This window comes from Lupinus angustifolius, chromosome LG14 (assembly GCF_001865875.1).
Source record: "Lupinus angustifolius cultivar Tanjil chromosome LG14, LupAngTanjil_v1.0, whole genome shotgun sequence".
Lineage (NCBI taxonomy): Eukaryota > Viridiplantae > Streptophyta > Magnoliopsida > Fabales > Fabaceae > Lupinus > Lupinus angustifolius.
In genome coordinates, this window is record NC_032022.1 from 10,281,326 (window position 1) to 10,298,932 (window position 17,607).

Below are 17,607 nucleotides of genomic sequence, written 5' to 3' on the forward strand. Positions count from 1 at the left end.
AAATGTTGGAATTTGTTGGAAAATGATGAGTTTTAATGTGGCTTAAATGCACATTAAAGTCATCATTAATGGAGATTCTTGGGGATGTGAAATGAAAAAACTCTTCAAGTCCCACATTACTTGGAGGAAGGAAGTTGAAAAGCCTTATAAGCCTTAAGTTTCAACCTTAGGGTGTGCCCCAAGGGTCACACAAACGTGTGCATTCACCACCACCACCTCCTCCTCCTCCGCCGCCGTTTGGCCGGCTCAGTTCGTGATCGGGTCGGGCTTGGGCCCAACATTCTTCTTAAATAAACATTTATTTTATTTTTTGGCTATTTGGGCTTGGACTGTATGTTGACCAAGTCAACACATGTGTGATACTTAGTCCACACGGTTTGAGAGTGGAGATTGAGATGAGAGGATCTCGTCCAAGAGATTGCAATCTATGTGATCAGTGTTTCCAGTCGTCAGATCATGTAGCCATTTGATTTTTGCACTATCGTGTAGGGGAACCGTTGGAGGCCTCGTGCTATAAATAAAGGCCTCATTCCCTCATTATAACTCGCACCAAATTGAAGGCGTTTACCTCTCAACTTTTCTTTATCCCTCCTAATATTTCACCGATGCATTTTCGGCAACCTTTTCCCCATTTCTTTCTGTGGCACTTGAGAATTGGCATAGGCAGCCGAAGTAGGAATTTTGAGAATTGAAACTAGTAGTCAGTATTGTGGAAAAAGAATTGGCACAGGTAGTCATATTGTGATGATCGAGAATTGTCACTAGTAGCCATATGTGGGTGTATTCGAGGGCGATTCTTACAGTTAGTAAGAAATCGTATAATAGAGAACTTAGATGTTTTATCTTGGTAACGACGTGGTTGATAGTCTTGCACAATTTAGCAGTACCATGAAACGTCTTTAAAAGAGCGACCTGGTCGTGACTCAGCCAGTAAAGATTATCTCATGCCATTCTAAATTGTTGTGAGCTACGCAAACAAAAATTTTAAGACGTTTCTACTACAATGGCATCCGTAGATAATATTATTGGACCAAATAATTATGACCTAAACAAACCATTTCAGTTTGACGGGGCAAATTTCAAACGATGGCAACATGGGATGGAATTTTTCCTCACTATGAGAAAGGTTGCCCACATTCTGAAAATCGACATCCTAGTGGTGTCGGATGAGGCTGAAAAAGAGGAAAGGGATAAACTGGTTATTGAAATAGCTCTATCAAATGAAAGTGATTACTTATATAAGAACATCATTCTGAATGGGTTGTCTGATGATCTCTATGATTACTACACTTCATACAAGTCTGTCAAATTAATTTGGTATGCACTTGAAAAAAATATGATACTAAGGAAGCTGAACTAAAAAGTATGTTGTTAGTTACTACCTCAAGTATCAAATGATTGATAATAAATCAATAGAGCCACAGTCCCACGAGATACATAAAATTGCTAATGAGAACATTTTTGAGGGTATGCCCCTAGATGAGCAATTTCAAGTGGTTGTCATAATTGACAAGTTGTCTCCTAGCTAGAAGGACTTCAAAAACATTATGAGGCATAAGACCAAAGAAATCTCTTTGGAATCTCTTATCACTCGTCTTGGTATTGAAGAAGAAGCTCGTAAGCAAGATTAGAGAGATGAGGTGCTGATTGTCTCCAACAATAGCACTAAGAAGAAATTCTCAGGTGTGATTCTGAAGCCTTTTGGCACTAACTTCAAGAATCAGAACCGCATTAGGAATAAGGCTAAGAACATCAGTCGCAACTAGAATTGGAACCCCCAAAAGGTCCAATATGTTAAGCCACCCGCTAAGAATGACTCTGGCAACATGTTCATCTGTTTCAAGTGTGAGAAGTGAGATCATATGGCACGCAAGTGCATAAATAAACCTATGGATCATCCTCCACATGCCAACATGGTTGATGAGCCATTTGTGGTTGCGTTATCTGAGGTCACTATGGTTGGAGGAACTGATGGGTGGTGGGTAGATACTGGTGCATCCTACCATGTCTGCTATGATCGTGTTATGTTCAAAACATACACAGATGCAGATGACAAGAAGGTATTGTTGGGTGACTCACACACCACCATCGTTGTTAGAACTGGTGATGAGGAGCTGAAGTTTACATATGTGAAAAGTCTGATTCTCAAAGATGTGATGCACACTCCAGAGATGAGGAAGAATCTAGTTTCTGGTTTTCTTCTTAATAAGACTAGTTTTACCCAGACCATAGGAGCATACTGGTATACTCTTGTTATTGTAGTTACTAGACATAAAGTTACTTTAATAAGCTATTGATATGACTAAGACATTGATGATTAGTACATTTGAGGTGTTGCATTAAAACTCAATTTCATAAGCATAAACTAGTAGACGTAGAGGTTGTATTTTGTAGGTCATAAATTTTATCTTGTGTGTAAAGTTACTAGACATAAAACTTTATTTCATGAGTTACTAAACTGACTATGACATTAGTTTTTAGTATCATCAAAGTATCTTCGTGTGAAAGAATCATTACTAAATGATTTTGTATTATTGAATCTGGTGTGTATGACTAGTGAATAGTAAAGTTTGATATCAATATCTTAATTCCAACATTTTGATTTAATAGTCTAATTTGTATTTAATTAATCAAACAAACCAATCAGACCATTTCGAAAATCAACTTAGAATAATAATATTTCGTTAAAAGATAATATCCAATAAATCCTTGTGAATTCGACAAGTTTTTATATTTGTTTGCGACATTCAATTTAGTATTTTGTTTACCAATTTTGCCGTTAGCAACAAGTAGAAGTAAAAGATACAAAAAATACTAGAAGTAAAAATAATAATTGTTATAAAGTTCTTAGAAAATTAATGTATTCAAACTGAAGTTGACCAAGAGAGTTTTATCTCCATAATAAAAAAGGTAAATAATTAAAAATTCTATTACAAATATTATTTTATTTTTTGGTGTGATCCACAAGATATAACTTTGCTCCTGTCAAATATAAAAATCAAGTTGTCTCTACCAATTTTTTAACCCTTGTACACTTATATATTAGAACTAAAGCGCTTTTATTAAACTAAAATAATCTTATACCAATTGATCTATGTACTTGATTGTAAAAAACATATTGAGTCCATAATTTCAATAAACATGAACTTGACATTTTTCAAATAAGGCGAGTAAAACTGAAGTTTCATTAAATTAAAAAATCCAAGTGATGATGGCACATAAATGGAAAAAGTCACAATTTACTCTCATTGAAAACTTAGATTCTTAGAATAATAGATATTTATCAAACCCCAATTAAGATCAGGTGTCCATGTCACCTTACTTAAATAGAATAATATTTATTACCAGAATCCCATTGTTTACTCAATGTGTGTTTCAGAGCAACCAAGATCTCTCCAACCCACAAAAAAAATATTTTATTTATCATCTTATTAATCTTTCTATACCAAAAAAAAATATTTGATTTATTAACGATTGATTGAATTTGTAAATTTTTATGCACGTAATATTTATTCAACTAATTTAGTGATGTTTGATAAACAACTTGAAACTTAATCATTGATATGCATAATAAGTAATTTGCTTCTTTTAAAGGAATTAATAATTTTTAAGATTTGTTGGTTGAAATTAGAAGGCACACTTTATCAATTAGTCTATCTTCTTTTGAAGTTAACAATTCAATTGTAGAAATAATTTTTTCAACTATGAGAATTGTGAAAAATATGGTGTGAAAATGGAATGGAAGATGTATACGAAAATTGTATAATGATTATATTTTGCAAGAAGTGTTCAACTACAATGAATTAATTATTGAACGTAAGATAAAGTTTAATTATGAAATATGTAATTTATTTGATTAAATATATTTATATTTTGTAACTTGACATTAATATTTTCATCTTTTTATACTCGATAATATTTATTATTTTAAATTTTAATATATATTGCACAACCTAGCTCTGAGTCCTAAATCTATCACTACAAGTAATATATGTCATTTTCTTGTGTCTATCAAGATTAATAGAAGAATATATCATTTCCAAAATAAATTCTATTTTATTTTTATTTTTAAAATGTCATCTGGCATTATAAATAAAGATATAATGGAAACAAAACCAAATATAAGCATTGTTTTCTCTTCTCCGGTGTATCATTCTTATTTTCTCACTTTTATTCTTATATAGGAGTTGTTCTTAGCCGAAAGAAAGTGTAGAGAGATAAATGTTATGGTAAAACATAGATATTGTCATACTCAAATAAGAATAATATTTAACATTGTGAAAAATATTATTATTCTTAAGATTGGTCTTTAACATTGTAATAAATTATAAAATAAAAATGTGTTTATTGTGTTTTTACTCTTAGCGTCATTACGATTTATCTTTCCTGTCTGGTACGGGAGAGATTCTGGGAGCTGACCACGTTCCTGTGCAAGCGCGTCCTACCCACTTCATCATATTGACATCATTCACAGTCTTCATCTACATCTGCATCACAACAATGTCTTATGCTTATTATTAACATTAAACGCAACATCACTTAACATTAAACACATTTCATGCTTCTCTTATCTTCTTTTCTTTCATTAACTACCTGGATCATGTGTTAGGTCCCATTTCCATTTCTCACTCTTTTTCTACCTTCTCGATCTAAATTTCTCTTCTTTTTTCCCATTTCGTAAACCCCATTTACTCACTTTTTAGTTTCACTCCTCAAAATTCTCCCTTTTCTCTGTTTTTAAGGTAAAGTTCTTACTTTTCTCCCTTTTCTGCTCTTATACCATGCTTTCCTTTTCTGTGTCTTGTTATTGTAATTGGTATGTTTATTAATTGAAACTGGGTATTTTTGGTTTTGGGTTTTTTTTCTTCAAATTTTCAGGTGCTTTGAGCAAAGACAGAGATGGGTGAGGGAGAACGTTTTCAGCTTGGAACTATTGGAGCGTTGACTCTATCTGTAGTCTCATCTGTGTCTATTGTGATTTGCAATAAAGCACTCATGAGCTCACTGCACTTCATTTTTGGTATGCTTAGATTGAAAGTTGTGTTCCCCCTTTAGATTGTTGCAAAATTTTGTTCTTTTTCTTTTGTTCCCTACTTTTTTTCTACTTAGTTTTAATATCATCTTTGTTCAATTAGGATTTATTGACCTTGTCTTGTATGAAAATCATTTTCTCTTTTGCATCTTTTGTTTGAACTTGTAAGTTGCTCCATTGTAGTTGCTGTTATGCTAAATCTGATCTTTGCACCCTTCAGTATTGTGCAGCTTCTGGCCTTCTGCTATATTGTAAGGGTGATCTTGATAAAGATCGGTTGTTTAGGTGGAAATCTTTGAGTGAACATCACTTTATGCTTGCTTGGTACAAAAATAACATGGGGAGGTGGAGGAAAATGAAACGTATTTTGTTTTCATTCTTGATGAACAATCATTTTCGACAGCTTGCACTTAGTGAAACTAGAAGTATTTAGAAATATTAATTGGAGGATGGATTTTTCTATTAAAAAAGAATTAGAGATTTGATTTGTCAATTTCTACAATTTATCGTTTGCATTTGTGTTTGGAATTTAGTTGTGTAGACACTTTTCATCAGAATGCTCACCACTCTGTTGGTTTCCTTTCTTTTTCTAAATTTAAATGTTGGCTATTTGGAAGTATAAATGAATGTCTTTTCGCTATATAGTTAAGGATATTGTCTTCCTTCCCTATATCAATACAGCCATTAATAATGTGAATACCATGTGGGCTTCCTCATAAAGAAGTGTGGTGTATGCTGATGTTTTGGGTTATTTCCTTGGTATATTCAAATTCGAGGACCTCCCTGTTTACGTTCAAGTGTGTTGTTCGAGGGACATTTGCGAGGTTTTTAAACATTTCCTTTTGTAATCATGCAGCTACAACTTTGACAAGCTGGCATCTGCTTGTCACGTTTTGTTCGCTTCATGTGGCACTCAAAATGAGATTCTTTGAGCACAAACCTTTTGAGCAGAAAGTTGTTATGGGATTTGGGATTTTAAATGGAATCTCAATTGGACTTTTAAATTTGAGCCTGGGGTTCAACTCTGTTGGATTTTATCAGGTATGGTTGTTAGTTCGGTTTCTGTCTATCTCGTGATAATCTTGATTATTGTTGACTCTGAACATCTCTATTATATCTGTATTCAGATGACTAAGTTGGCTATCATTCCTTGTACTGTAATGTTGGAGACTCTTTTTCTTGGGAAGAAATTCAGGTTTAGCTTCCTATCAATCCTACTGAGTTTTAATAACTTGGTGTCAATATATACATGAGTTATAATGTAAATTATGTAAGATTAATGAAAAAATTGTTTCATTCACATGCTTTTTAAGTGTTTTGTTCTTGTTCTTTGCTTTGACCTGAACTATGATTATATCCAATAGCCGTGCTCGATTTTTCTGTTTGAATCTTGCTGCCTATAGTAGTTTTTCCATAAATTTTAAACTGATATCTTTTCATTGTCATTGCAGTAGAAGGATTCAATTTGCCCTAGGTATCCTCCTTCTGGGCGTTGGGATTGCAACTGTCACGGATTTGCAGCTCAATACTCTGGGATCTATCTTATCTTTGCTAGCTGTGATTACAACATGCGTTGCTCAGATCGTATCCTTAAAAGTATTTCAATTTTTATTATAGTTTGAATAGAACAATATATCCTAGGGATCAAGTGGGGTCTTGCACCACTAGACCAACATCTTGTTGGTAAAAGCCTTAGAAAGATGATTGTATGATTTGTTATTCCCGGGTGATCAACTTATTTTCTTTTCGGTGTCTAGTCCTTAATTACCTACTTCCAGATGACAAATACTATCCAGAAGAAGTTCAAGGTTTCTTCCACCCAGCTTCTGTATCAATCATGTCCATACCAAGCCGGAACCCTGTTAATCTGTGGTCCATTTCTCGATAATTTTTTGACCAACCTAAATGTTTTTGCTTTCAAGTATACAACACAAGTGACGGTGAGAGTTGAAAACTCTTCTTCAGATTTTTTTCGTCACTCTAACTCTTTTTTAATGTCTTCTGAATTGTTTCTTTCTGCATTGCAGTTTTTCATTGTTCTTTCCTGCCTTATCTCCATATCTGTCAACTTTAGCACATTTCTTGTTATCGGGAAGACATCTCCAGTCACTTATCAGGTTCTTGGACACTTGAAGACATGCCTTGTATTGGCATTCGGTTATATTTTACTGCAAGATCCATTCAGCTCGAGAAACATACTCGGTATTTTGATAGCAATGATTGGGATGTTTCTTTATTCTTACTATTGCACTCTTGAGAATCAGCAAAAGGCTGTTGAAGCTGCAGCACAAGCTTCCCAGGTTTGTTTAATCCAACTAAAAGCATGTTTGGCAGACATAAACAGCTTTGTATTTTCTAGCATGTTTGGCAAACTGAATTACAAAAAACTGATTTTAGAGAAGCTGAAAGTCTGAAGCTTTTTTAAAAAATTTGTTAGATTTTTTTAAACCAGACACTTTTTCTCATTTCATCCTTGCAAAACTAATTACAAAACAAAGATTTTTAATCTATACAAACAATTTCGTACCATTTTTTCCAATTTAATGTATAAAAGTGATTTTTTTTACACAACTTTAATGAAACAGATTAATGAGACAGTTTATCTGAAAGTTGCTTTACAGCAAACATATCCAAACACATGCTAACTTTGCATATTTGAGTCTTGCATTTACACCATTATTTCCTGCAAGAACATTCTATAACCCCATTTAATCTAAATGTTTCTAGGCAAGGGAAGCTGAATCTGATCCTCTCATTAATGTGGAAAATGGAACTACAGTAGCAACTGATACTGTAGGACAAAAGTCCCAAGCATGGAGCAAAGACAAAGACTAGTGATGTGCTTATGTTGTATGTTAAATCATTGTGAAGAACAGTTATATAGGCCTTATAGAGGGTTAATACCCATAATGAATGTGGAATTAATAAGTTCTGCAAAGAATGTGTCTTTTTTTCCTAAGTAGCATCATCAGTTTAGCATTTTATGAATCATTTGGTTACATGAAATATTAATGAGGAACTGAGTGCCATGGTAATGTTTTGGTTCTATTGGCCAACAAATATGGCTCATAGTAGTAGCAGACATTTCCTAATGACGTTTTCATATCATATTACATTTACGTAGATATTCAAACTTTCTTTGTATGATGGAAGATGAATTCAAACTTTTGTGTGTGCTTATGCAGGGTTGGGCTTATAAAGATTTTGTTGTACTTTTTTCCACAATGAGTGTTTTATTTTTTTCTTCTAAGTGTGTCATATGAAAATGAAGTGAATAACTATATACAGAAAGGGTTTAGCTTTGTTCTTTTTGTAAAGAGGTTAGTCTTATTATGTGTTTGGAGATATGAAATGAAGAAAAAGTAAAAGCAGAAAAGTTCAAACCTATTACATCCCTTTACTAATATCTTATTATATATCTTCCAAATGGTTCTCACATCACTTTCAATCTCCCATTTCTATTTAAGGTGAGGTAGCATTTAGTGAGCAATAGAAGGTGTTTTGCTATGTTCTTTTATCTTTTCATTACAGCTAAAATGGCTCACTTTTTATAATACTGATACCGTCAGTTTTAATGAAATTAACAAACTCTTTTTTTGTTGCACTTATATAAACCAACTCTAATTTATTTATGAGAAAAAACATATACACTCATAATGTAATAGTTTTATATATTATCTATCAATTATTTTCAATTATCATTGATTTTTTAGAAAAAATAATACAAATAAATGGTGGATGGTGTAGCGATTATGTATAAATTTTTACACTAACAATATACAAATGTTTCACTATTTATTTATATACATTATTATATTGACTACTAATGGAGAGAAGACGAGTGTAAATTTTAAACAATAAAGTGATGATTAGTGTAATTAAATTAAACTTCAATGTGTGTCGTGTAACTTACCCTTAATTAATTATTTATACATTAACTAGGATAAATTGATAGTTTTTAAATTTGCATATAATTTGATTATAAAATCATTCTTCTCTTTTGTTTATTAAAAAAATGTCCTTATAATTTGTAATGTATTTTGTAATAAACCAAAACGATTTCATTATTATTTAATATATTTTTGTTTCTCTGTGTATTATATGTCCCTCGTCATCTAAAAAAAGATGGTGAGATAAGTTTTAATATATATTATGTTGTTAAGTATGACAATAATTATTTCTTATAACTAAATAAAGAAAATAGAATCTAACTTTCATTTGACCAAATAATAAGTTTTTTTCTCTTTATTATTTATGTGAACTCACTCGATCACATGCTCCAACCAAAAAAGTAAGGAAAATTGAATTAGTATCTTAAATATTTTAAAAATATAAAAAACTTACAAAATAAAAAATATTTTTATAATAAGATAAGTAAAAATATTTTATTATTATGTAGTAATCATATCTACTAAATATAATAAAATAAACTTTTTTTCACATCATCACTTGTGACATGTCACTTACTCCTTTTTTCTCCTAAAAGGTTCGATGATACTATTATGTATTTATCCACATTACATAATCACATTTTTACAATGTATATTTTAATAATTTATTAACAATAAAATCATCAATTGATACATGTCACTTCCTTCTTGATTTTTTCACTTCTTCAAGATTTTATGGTACTATTATATGGAGTTAATATGTATACACTAACAGTATTAGGGTTTTTGCACTGTCAGCAAATCATTCATAATTCGCTTGTTAACTATCATTGGCTCTCAAACAAAAGTAATATAAATAATGATGGATGATATGTTAACCGTGTAAAAAACTTTACACTCTCACTGCAAATATTTTGCACCTACCCACACTATATAATCAAACCTATGGGTTGAGATTTTTCACATCATCACTTGTCACATGTAACAACCCGATTCTTTTGTACAATGTATTCACATTACAACCCGATTTATTCACATTACATAATCACATTTTTACATTGTATATTTTAATAATTTATTAACAATAAAATCATCAATTGATACATGTCACTTCCTTCTTGATTTTTTCACTTCTTCAAGATTTTATGGTACTATTATATGGAGTTAATATGTATACACTAACAGTATTAGGGTTTTTGCACTGTCAGCAAATCATTCATAATTCGCTTGTTAACTATCATTGGCTCTCAAACAAAAGTAATATAAATAATGATGGATGATATGTTAACCGTGTAAAAAACTTTACACTCTCACTGCAAATATTTTGCACCTACCCACACTATATAATCAAACCTATGGGTTGAGATTTTTCACATCATCACTTGTCACATGTAACAACCCGATTCTTTTGTACAATGTATTCACATTACAACCCGATTTATTCACATTACATAATCACATTTTTACATTGTATATTTTAATAATTTATTAACAATAAAATCATCAATTGATACATGTCACTTCCTTCTTGATTTTTTCACTTCTTCAAGATTTTATGGTACTATTATATGGAGTTAATATGTATACACTAACAGTATTAGGGTTTTTGCACTGTCAGCAAATCATTCATAATTCGCTTGTTAACTATCATTGGCTCTCAAACAAAAGTAATATAAATAATGATATGTTAACAGTGTAAAAAACTTTACACTCTCACTGCAAATATTTTGCACCTACCCACACTATATAATCAAACCTATGGGTTGAGATTTTTCACATCATCACTTGTCACATGTAACAACCCGATTCTTTTGTACAATGTATTCACATTACAACCCGATTTATTCACATTACATAATCACATTTTTACATTGTATATTTTAATAATTTATTAACAATAAAATCATCAATTGATACATGTCACTTCCTTCTTGATTTTTTCACTTCTTCAAGATTTTATGGTACTATTATATGGAGTTAATATGGAACTTGATTCTGATTCTGATACATGGCTTGGAGGATACCCGCCATTTGTGCCAGAATAGCAGCATTGTTGGCCATGCTATTCCTGTGCACACACATACATTAACAATAATGCATTTAATATAAATAACAATACCAAAGGAACCAACAAAACCATACAAACAATCACACCACTCAGAGTCACACAATAGAAGTATGTAAGGCCATAACCTAAGCCTGTTAGGATCAACCCCGCTCTGATACCACTAAATGTAACAACCCGATTCTTTTGTGAAATAAATAAATAAATAAAAATGTTTTTATAGAATTTATTTCTCAACAACTATTTATGACTATGAATTTCTTCCTTCATAGATTTTATTTATTGTGGATACATTTAATAAATATGAGTTTCTAATTAAAAACCATGGCCCAAATGACATAACAATATATTTTTAAGACTTCAACAATTCAAGTTCATTTTCTATAATTATGTGAATAAATAATTTATTTCCAAGAATCAATTGTCCTTATTTTAATGACTAAGTATATATATTTACTTATCAATACTTTTGTCATTCTAAAGCAACCTAATAAAAGCAAATGTGATAATATTCATCAAAATGTCATGACTAAAAGTCATATACAACATGTTTACAAACAACTACATAATAACTATGATCTATCTATGGGAATGCAATTTCTAGTTAGTTTTAGTTGCATACAAACAAATAACTTATAGTTTTTTCAAGTAAAGTAAAACTTGTGTTCGTAGAGTATCAGAAGTTAATTTCATCCTTACAACAGGGTACCCCAATACACAAAAACATAACACAAAACAGAACACCTAAGGTAACCCATTTTACCAGTCTTCCAAAAATATAAGTATCCAACATATCATTCCAATCACACACCAACCCTATATTCCTATGCTACTAAACAGTACATTTCTTATTTTTACAATGTATATTTCTATTAACTATATAACAAATAAACTACTTTCACATCATCATTTATCACATGTCACTTCATCCTTAATTTTGCTCTGCTAAAAGGTTTCATGGTACTACTAATTGGATTTAATATGTATACATTGACAGTGTAAGGGTTTTCGCACGGTCAACAAATCATTCATCATTGATTTGTTAATCACCGTTGACTCTCAAACAAAAGTAATACAAATTAATGGTGCATGATATGTTGACAATGTAAACAACTTTACACTGTCATTGTAGAGACTTTACACCTACCCACACTACATAATCAAACATATAGGTTGAGATTTTTCACGTCATCACTTGTCACATGTCACTTCCTTCTTAATTTTTCCTCCTAAAAGGTTCCATGGTACCACTATGTATCTCCTCACACTACATAATCAAATTTTTGCAATGTATATTTATATTAACTATAATAATAAAATAACATTTTTTACATCATCGCTTGTCACTTGTAATTTATTGTTTAATTTTTCCCCTCCAAAAAGGTTTCATGATACTACTATGTATCTATTCATGCTACATAATCACATTTTTACAATGTATATTTTAATAATTTATTAACTTTATAATAAAAAAACTTTTTACTCATCATGTCTTGTCACATGTCACATCCTCTTTATTTTTGTCTCTCCTTAAAGGTTTCATGACACTATTATCCAATGTTATTAATATTGTATCAGTCATCAAATCAGTTAAGGTAATGGTATAGTGGTATAATGGTTCAACCAATGGTTAATTAATTAAACCGCATACCAGCAAAATTAGATATACATATATAACATATCAACATTAATGTTGAAAAATCAATAAAAACCAATATATTTTAGTTTCAATAAAAATAATTTTAAATAAAAATCGGTCGGTATGACCGGTACGGTTCAATTGAAAACCGGCTAGTATGACTAGTTTTAACCAATTTTGATCGGTATAATTATTATATTGTGCCGGTATTGGGACCGATTTAACTAGCCGATATGAAATAGTTTTAACAATACTACTATATCTACCTACCCACACTACATAATCAAACCTATGGGTTGAGATTTTTCACATCATTACTTCACATGTCACTTCATCCTTAATTTTTTCTCTCCTAAAAGGTTTCATGGTTGGTATTACTATGTATCTACCCACACGACATAATCACATTTTTATAATGTATATTTCTATTAACTATATAACAAATAAACTACTTTCACATCATCAATTGTCACATGTCACTTCATCCTTAATTTTGCCCTCCTAAAAGGTTTTATGGTACTACTATCTGGATTTAATATGTATACATTGATAATGTAAGGGGTTTTCGCACGATCAACAAATCATTCACCATTGATTTGTTAACCAATGTTGACTCTCAAACAAAAGTAATACAAATTAATGGGGCATGATATGCTGACAGTGTAAAAAAACTTTACACTATCACTACATAGATTTTACACATACCCACAGTAGCGGATCTTGACCATAATTTTATAAGGGCGGGATTATGATTTATACATAAATAATGTACGGAATCGTTAGAAAATATATAAATTTTAAATATAAAAATAAGCTATTTTCTTATATTTAAATTTCCAAGAAACATAATAGAAAATTTAACATAACAAATCTATGAAGAAATTCCAAATATTCCTAAGCAATTATCTCTTATAAACATTATATGTATTTTAAACTCGGAAGAATGCAAATTTGGGCATAAGTTAGTTTTTATATCCTCTCAAATAGCTAATCAAAATATTGTATGACTGAGATTGATAAAAATATTTTTTAAAGAAAATTATAAATTATAAAGAGAAAAAATAGAAAGATAGAGATAACCCCACTAAAATTAATCAATCAGAAAATAGTTCACTAACAAAGAATGACAATGCTAATGAATAAAATTTGATGCAAAAAACAAACAAATCATAAGTAATCATGTCATGATTTCATAGGCATGTGATAATGTGCATGTGGAAAAAGCAATTAAAGAAAACTAACTTATAAAAGTAAGTATGACATTTTAAGGTGAAAATTAAATGGGTTAAGTTGAAGAGTTATGAGAAGTTAGATCAAAGATATGAGGAATGTGTCATGCGATACTCAAGAGAGTCAAGAGAGTGAAGTTTCATAGAGGGTAAGAGTTTTGGAGAGAATAATGGATTTTTGTGTAGAAGTATTGTTCTTGGAGAAAAAATGTATGAACTAACAGTATATGAGTTCTACAGACTATTATTTCATCATCCACCATTCATATCTAATTTTCATTAACTCTTTAGCAAAGTAATCTAAATGAATGGTAAATGATATAATGACTGTATGTAAATTTTTACACTGATAATGCATTTATATTATACTCTTGTTCTAGAGTTTTGTTGTTGAATTTTGAAACATATCAAAAAAATATTGTATGATAATTTTAAAAAAAAATTTGAGCGGGGACAACTACCCCACCTGCCATTGACAACATCCACCCCTGCCTACCCACACTATATACTAAAACCTATTGGTTGAGATTTTTCACATCATCACTTGCCACATGTCACTTCCTTCTAAATATTTCCTCCTAAAAGGTTCCATGGTGTATCACTGTGTATCTGCTCACATTATATAATCATATTTTTACAATGTATATTTATATTAACTATAATAATAAAATAAATTTTTTTCACATCATCGCTTGTCACATGTAATTTATTGTTAAATATTTTCCCCTCAAAAAAGGTTTCATGATACTACTATGTATGTATTCATACTACATAATCACATTTTTACAATGTATATTTTAATAATTTATTAACTATATAATAAAAAAACTTTTTACCCATCATGACTTACCACAAGTCACATCTTCTTTATTTTTTCTCTCCTTAAAGGTTTCATGACACTATTATTCAATGTTATTAATACTGTATCGGTCATCAAACCGGTTAAGGTACTGGTATAGTGGTTCAACCGGTGCTTTAGTAATTGAACCTCGTACCAACGAAATTATATATATATATATATATATATATATATATATATATAATATCACAATTAATGTTGAAAAATCATAAAACCCAATATTTTTTATTTTTATTAAAAGATTAATTTAAATAAAAACTGGCTGGTATTACATGTACGGTTGAATTGAAAACCGGTTGGTATGACTAGTTTTAACTAATTTTGACATGTATGATTGTATGACCGATATAATTATTGTACCATGATGGTATTGGGACCGGTCCAACCAGTCAGTATGAAAATATTTTAACAATACTACTATTATCTACCTATCCACACTACATAATCAAACCTATGCGTTGAGATTTTTCACATCATTAGTTCACATGTCACTTCCTCCTTAGTTTTTCTCTCCTAAAATGTTTCATGGTTGGTAATACTATTTATCTACCTATACGACGTAATCATATTTTTACAATGTATATTTCTATTAACTATATAACAAATAAACTACTTCCACATCATCATTTGTCACATATCACTTCATCCTTAATTTTGCCCTCCTAAAAGGTTTCATGGTACTACTATCTGGATTTAATATGTATACACCGATAATGTAAGAGTTTTTCGCACTATCAACAAATCATTCACCATTGATTTGTTAACCATATTTACTTTTAAACAAAAGTAATACAAATTAATGGTAGATAATATGTTGACAATGTAAAAAACATTACATTATCATTGCATAGATTTTGCACCTACTCAAACTACATAATCAAACCTACGGGTTGAGATTTTTCATATCATAACTTGTCACATGCCACTTCCTTCTTAATTTTTCCTCCTAAAAGGTTCCTTGGTACCACTATTTTTCTGCTCACACTGTATAAACATATTTTTACAATGTATATTTATATTAACTATAATAATAAAATAAATTATTTTCACATCATCGCTCGTCCCATGTAATTTACTATTTAATTTTCCCCCTCCAAAAAGGTTTCATGATACTACTATGTATTTATTCACGCTACATAATCACATTTTTACAATGTATATTTTAATAATTTATTAACTATATAATTAAAAAACTCTTTACTCATCATCACTTGCCACATGTCACATCCTCCTTATTTTTTTATCTCCTTTAAAGATTTCATGACACTATTATCTATTTACCCATACTACATAATTAAACTTATGGATTGAGATTTTCCACATCATCACTTCACATGTCACTTCCTAAATTTTTCTCTCCTAAAAGATTTCATGATTGATAGTACTATGTAGCACAACATAATCACATTTTTACAATGTATATTTTCATTGACTATATGACAAATAAACTACTTTCACATTATCGTTTGTCATATTTCACTTCATCCTTAATTTTGCGCTCCTAAAAGGTTTTGTGGTACTACTATCTGATTTTAATATGTATACACTGACAATGTAAGGGTTTTTCGTATGGTCAACAAATCACCCACCATTGATTAGTTAACTACCATTGACTCTCAAACAAAAGTAATACAAATTAATTGTGGATGATATGCTGACAATGTAAAAAAGTTAGTATTGTTAGTGCATAGATTTTACACCTACACACTACATAATCAAACCTATCAGTTGAGATTTTTCACATCATCACTTGTCACATGTCACTTCCTTCTTAATTTTTTCTCCTAAAATGTTCAATGGTACCATGGTTTATCTGGTTACACTATATAATCACATTTTTACAATGTATGTTTATATTAACTATATAATAAAACTAGCAGTGTACCAGTGCACTTGCACGGGTCGCTTCTTTGTTTATGCATAATGCAAATATAATATACATATATTTTATAATATCAATAAATCATGTATTGAAACATTATATTTCCTATTCATATAGGTACAATATTAACATTGATTTTTGAGTGTAAATGTAGAATATTAGCAATTATAAATGCGCTTGTATAAGCATTTATTTGTTGAAAGTGTGATTATAGAAAATATTTGATTCTTAAATAACTCAATAAATAAAATTAAAATTGTATTGGATAATATCTCACCTCTATATTCTCTATATAAAATTATAAATATAAGAAATTATTTTTGCATCATATTTTTTGTGATTACGTTTATAAGTATCATATAAAGTCATAAGGATTTTTTAGCATATCTCTTAAATGCTTATGTTTTATTTTAGATTAATGTTCATTGTGTATAAATATTTGAATATATTTTTAGCATTCAAATATTGTATAATTAAATGTTATTTATTTGATTATGTTTTAGCTAATAATCATTGTATGAAAATAACTCATAAATTAAAAACACACTAAGTTAGGATATGATAGATATTTTTTCTTATAAATTTAATCAAAATAATAAAAAGAGTCTAATAATTGATTTGTTATATTACTAATTAAAATACATATATTTTTCATGAATATATATACCATTGTTATCTTTTAATTAAATAATATAATGAGAGTAATTAAATACACGTGACCCATGCATTCGCATGGCTAAAAACACACATGTTACCCATACATTTGCATTACTAAGAAAATGCATGTTACTCATGCATTCGCATAGTTAAAACGCACATATTACTCATACATTCGTATTATTACTCATACATTTGCATGTTCAAGCACATTTGATGAGGTGAAAAAATACAATTATTCTTAGATTAATGGTAAACATTAAATTATATAGATAGATTAATGTAAATAAATAATTAAAACGCACATATTACTCATACATTCATATTATTAAGAATATACATCTTACTTGTGTA

The 17,607-nt window shown here is 30.0% G+C and overlaps 1 protein-coding gene across 1 annotated transcript; it reads left to right on the plus strand.

The window, feature by feature from the left end:
* On the plus strand, window positions 4,414-8,257 carry LOC109327079 (uncharacterized membrane protein At1g06890-like). Its single transcript, XM_019560088.1, has 8 exons — window positions 4,414-4,742; window positions 4,879-5,020; window positions 5,889-6,073; window positions 6,160-6,227; window positions 6,484-6,616; window positions 6,811-6,972; window positions 7,060-7,332; window positions 7,760-8,257. Exons 2-8 carry the CDS (start codon window positions 4,900-4,902, stop codon window positions 7,865-7,867), a joined length of 1,050 nt encoding a protein of 349 aa, XP_019415633.1. The 5' UTR covers window positions 4,414-4,742; window positions 4,879-4,899; the 3' UTR covers window positions 7,868-8,257.

Coding starts and splice junctions, on each gene's coding strand:
- LOC109327079 (XM_019560088.1), top strand. CDS start 4,900: ATGGGTGAGGGAGAACGTTTTCAGCTTGGAACTATTGGAGCGTTGACT. Junction 5,021..5,888: donor CTCACTGCACTTCATTTTTG/GTATGCTTAGAT, acceptor GTAATCATGCAG/CTACAACTTTGACAAGCTGG. Junction 6,228..6,483: donor TTTCTTGGGAAGAAATTCAG/GTTTAGCTTCCT, acceptor TTGTCATTGCAG/TAGAAGGATTCAATTTGCCC.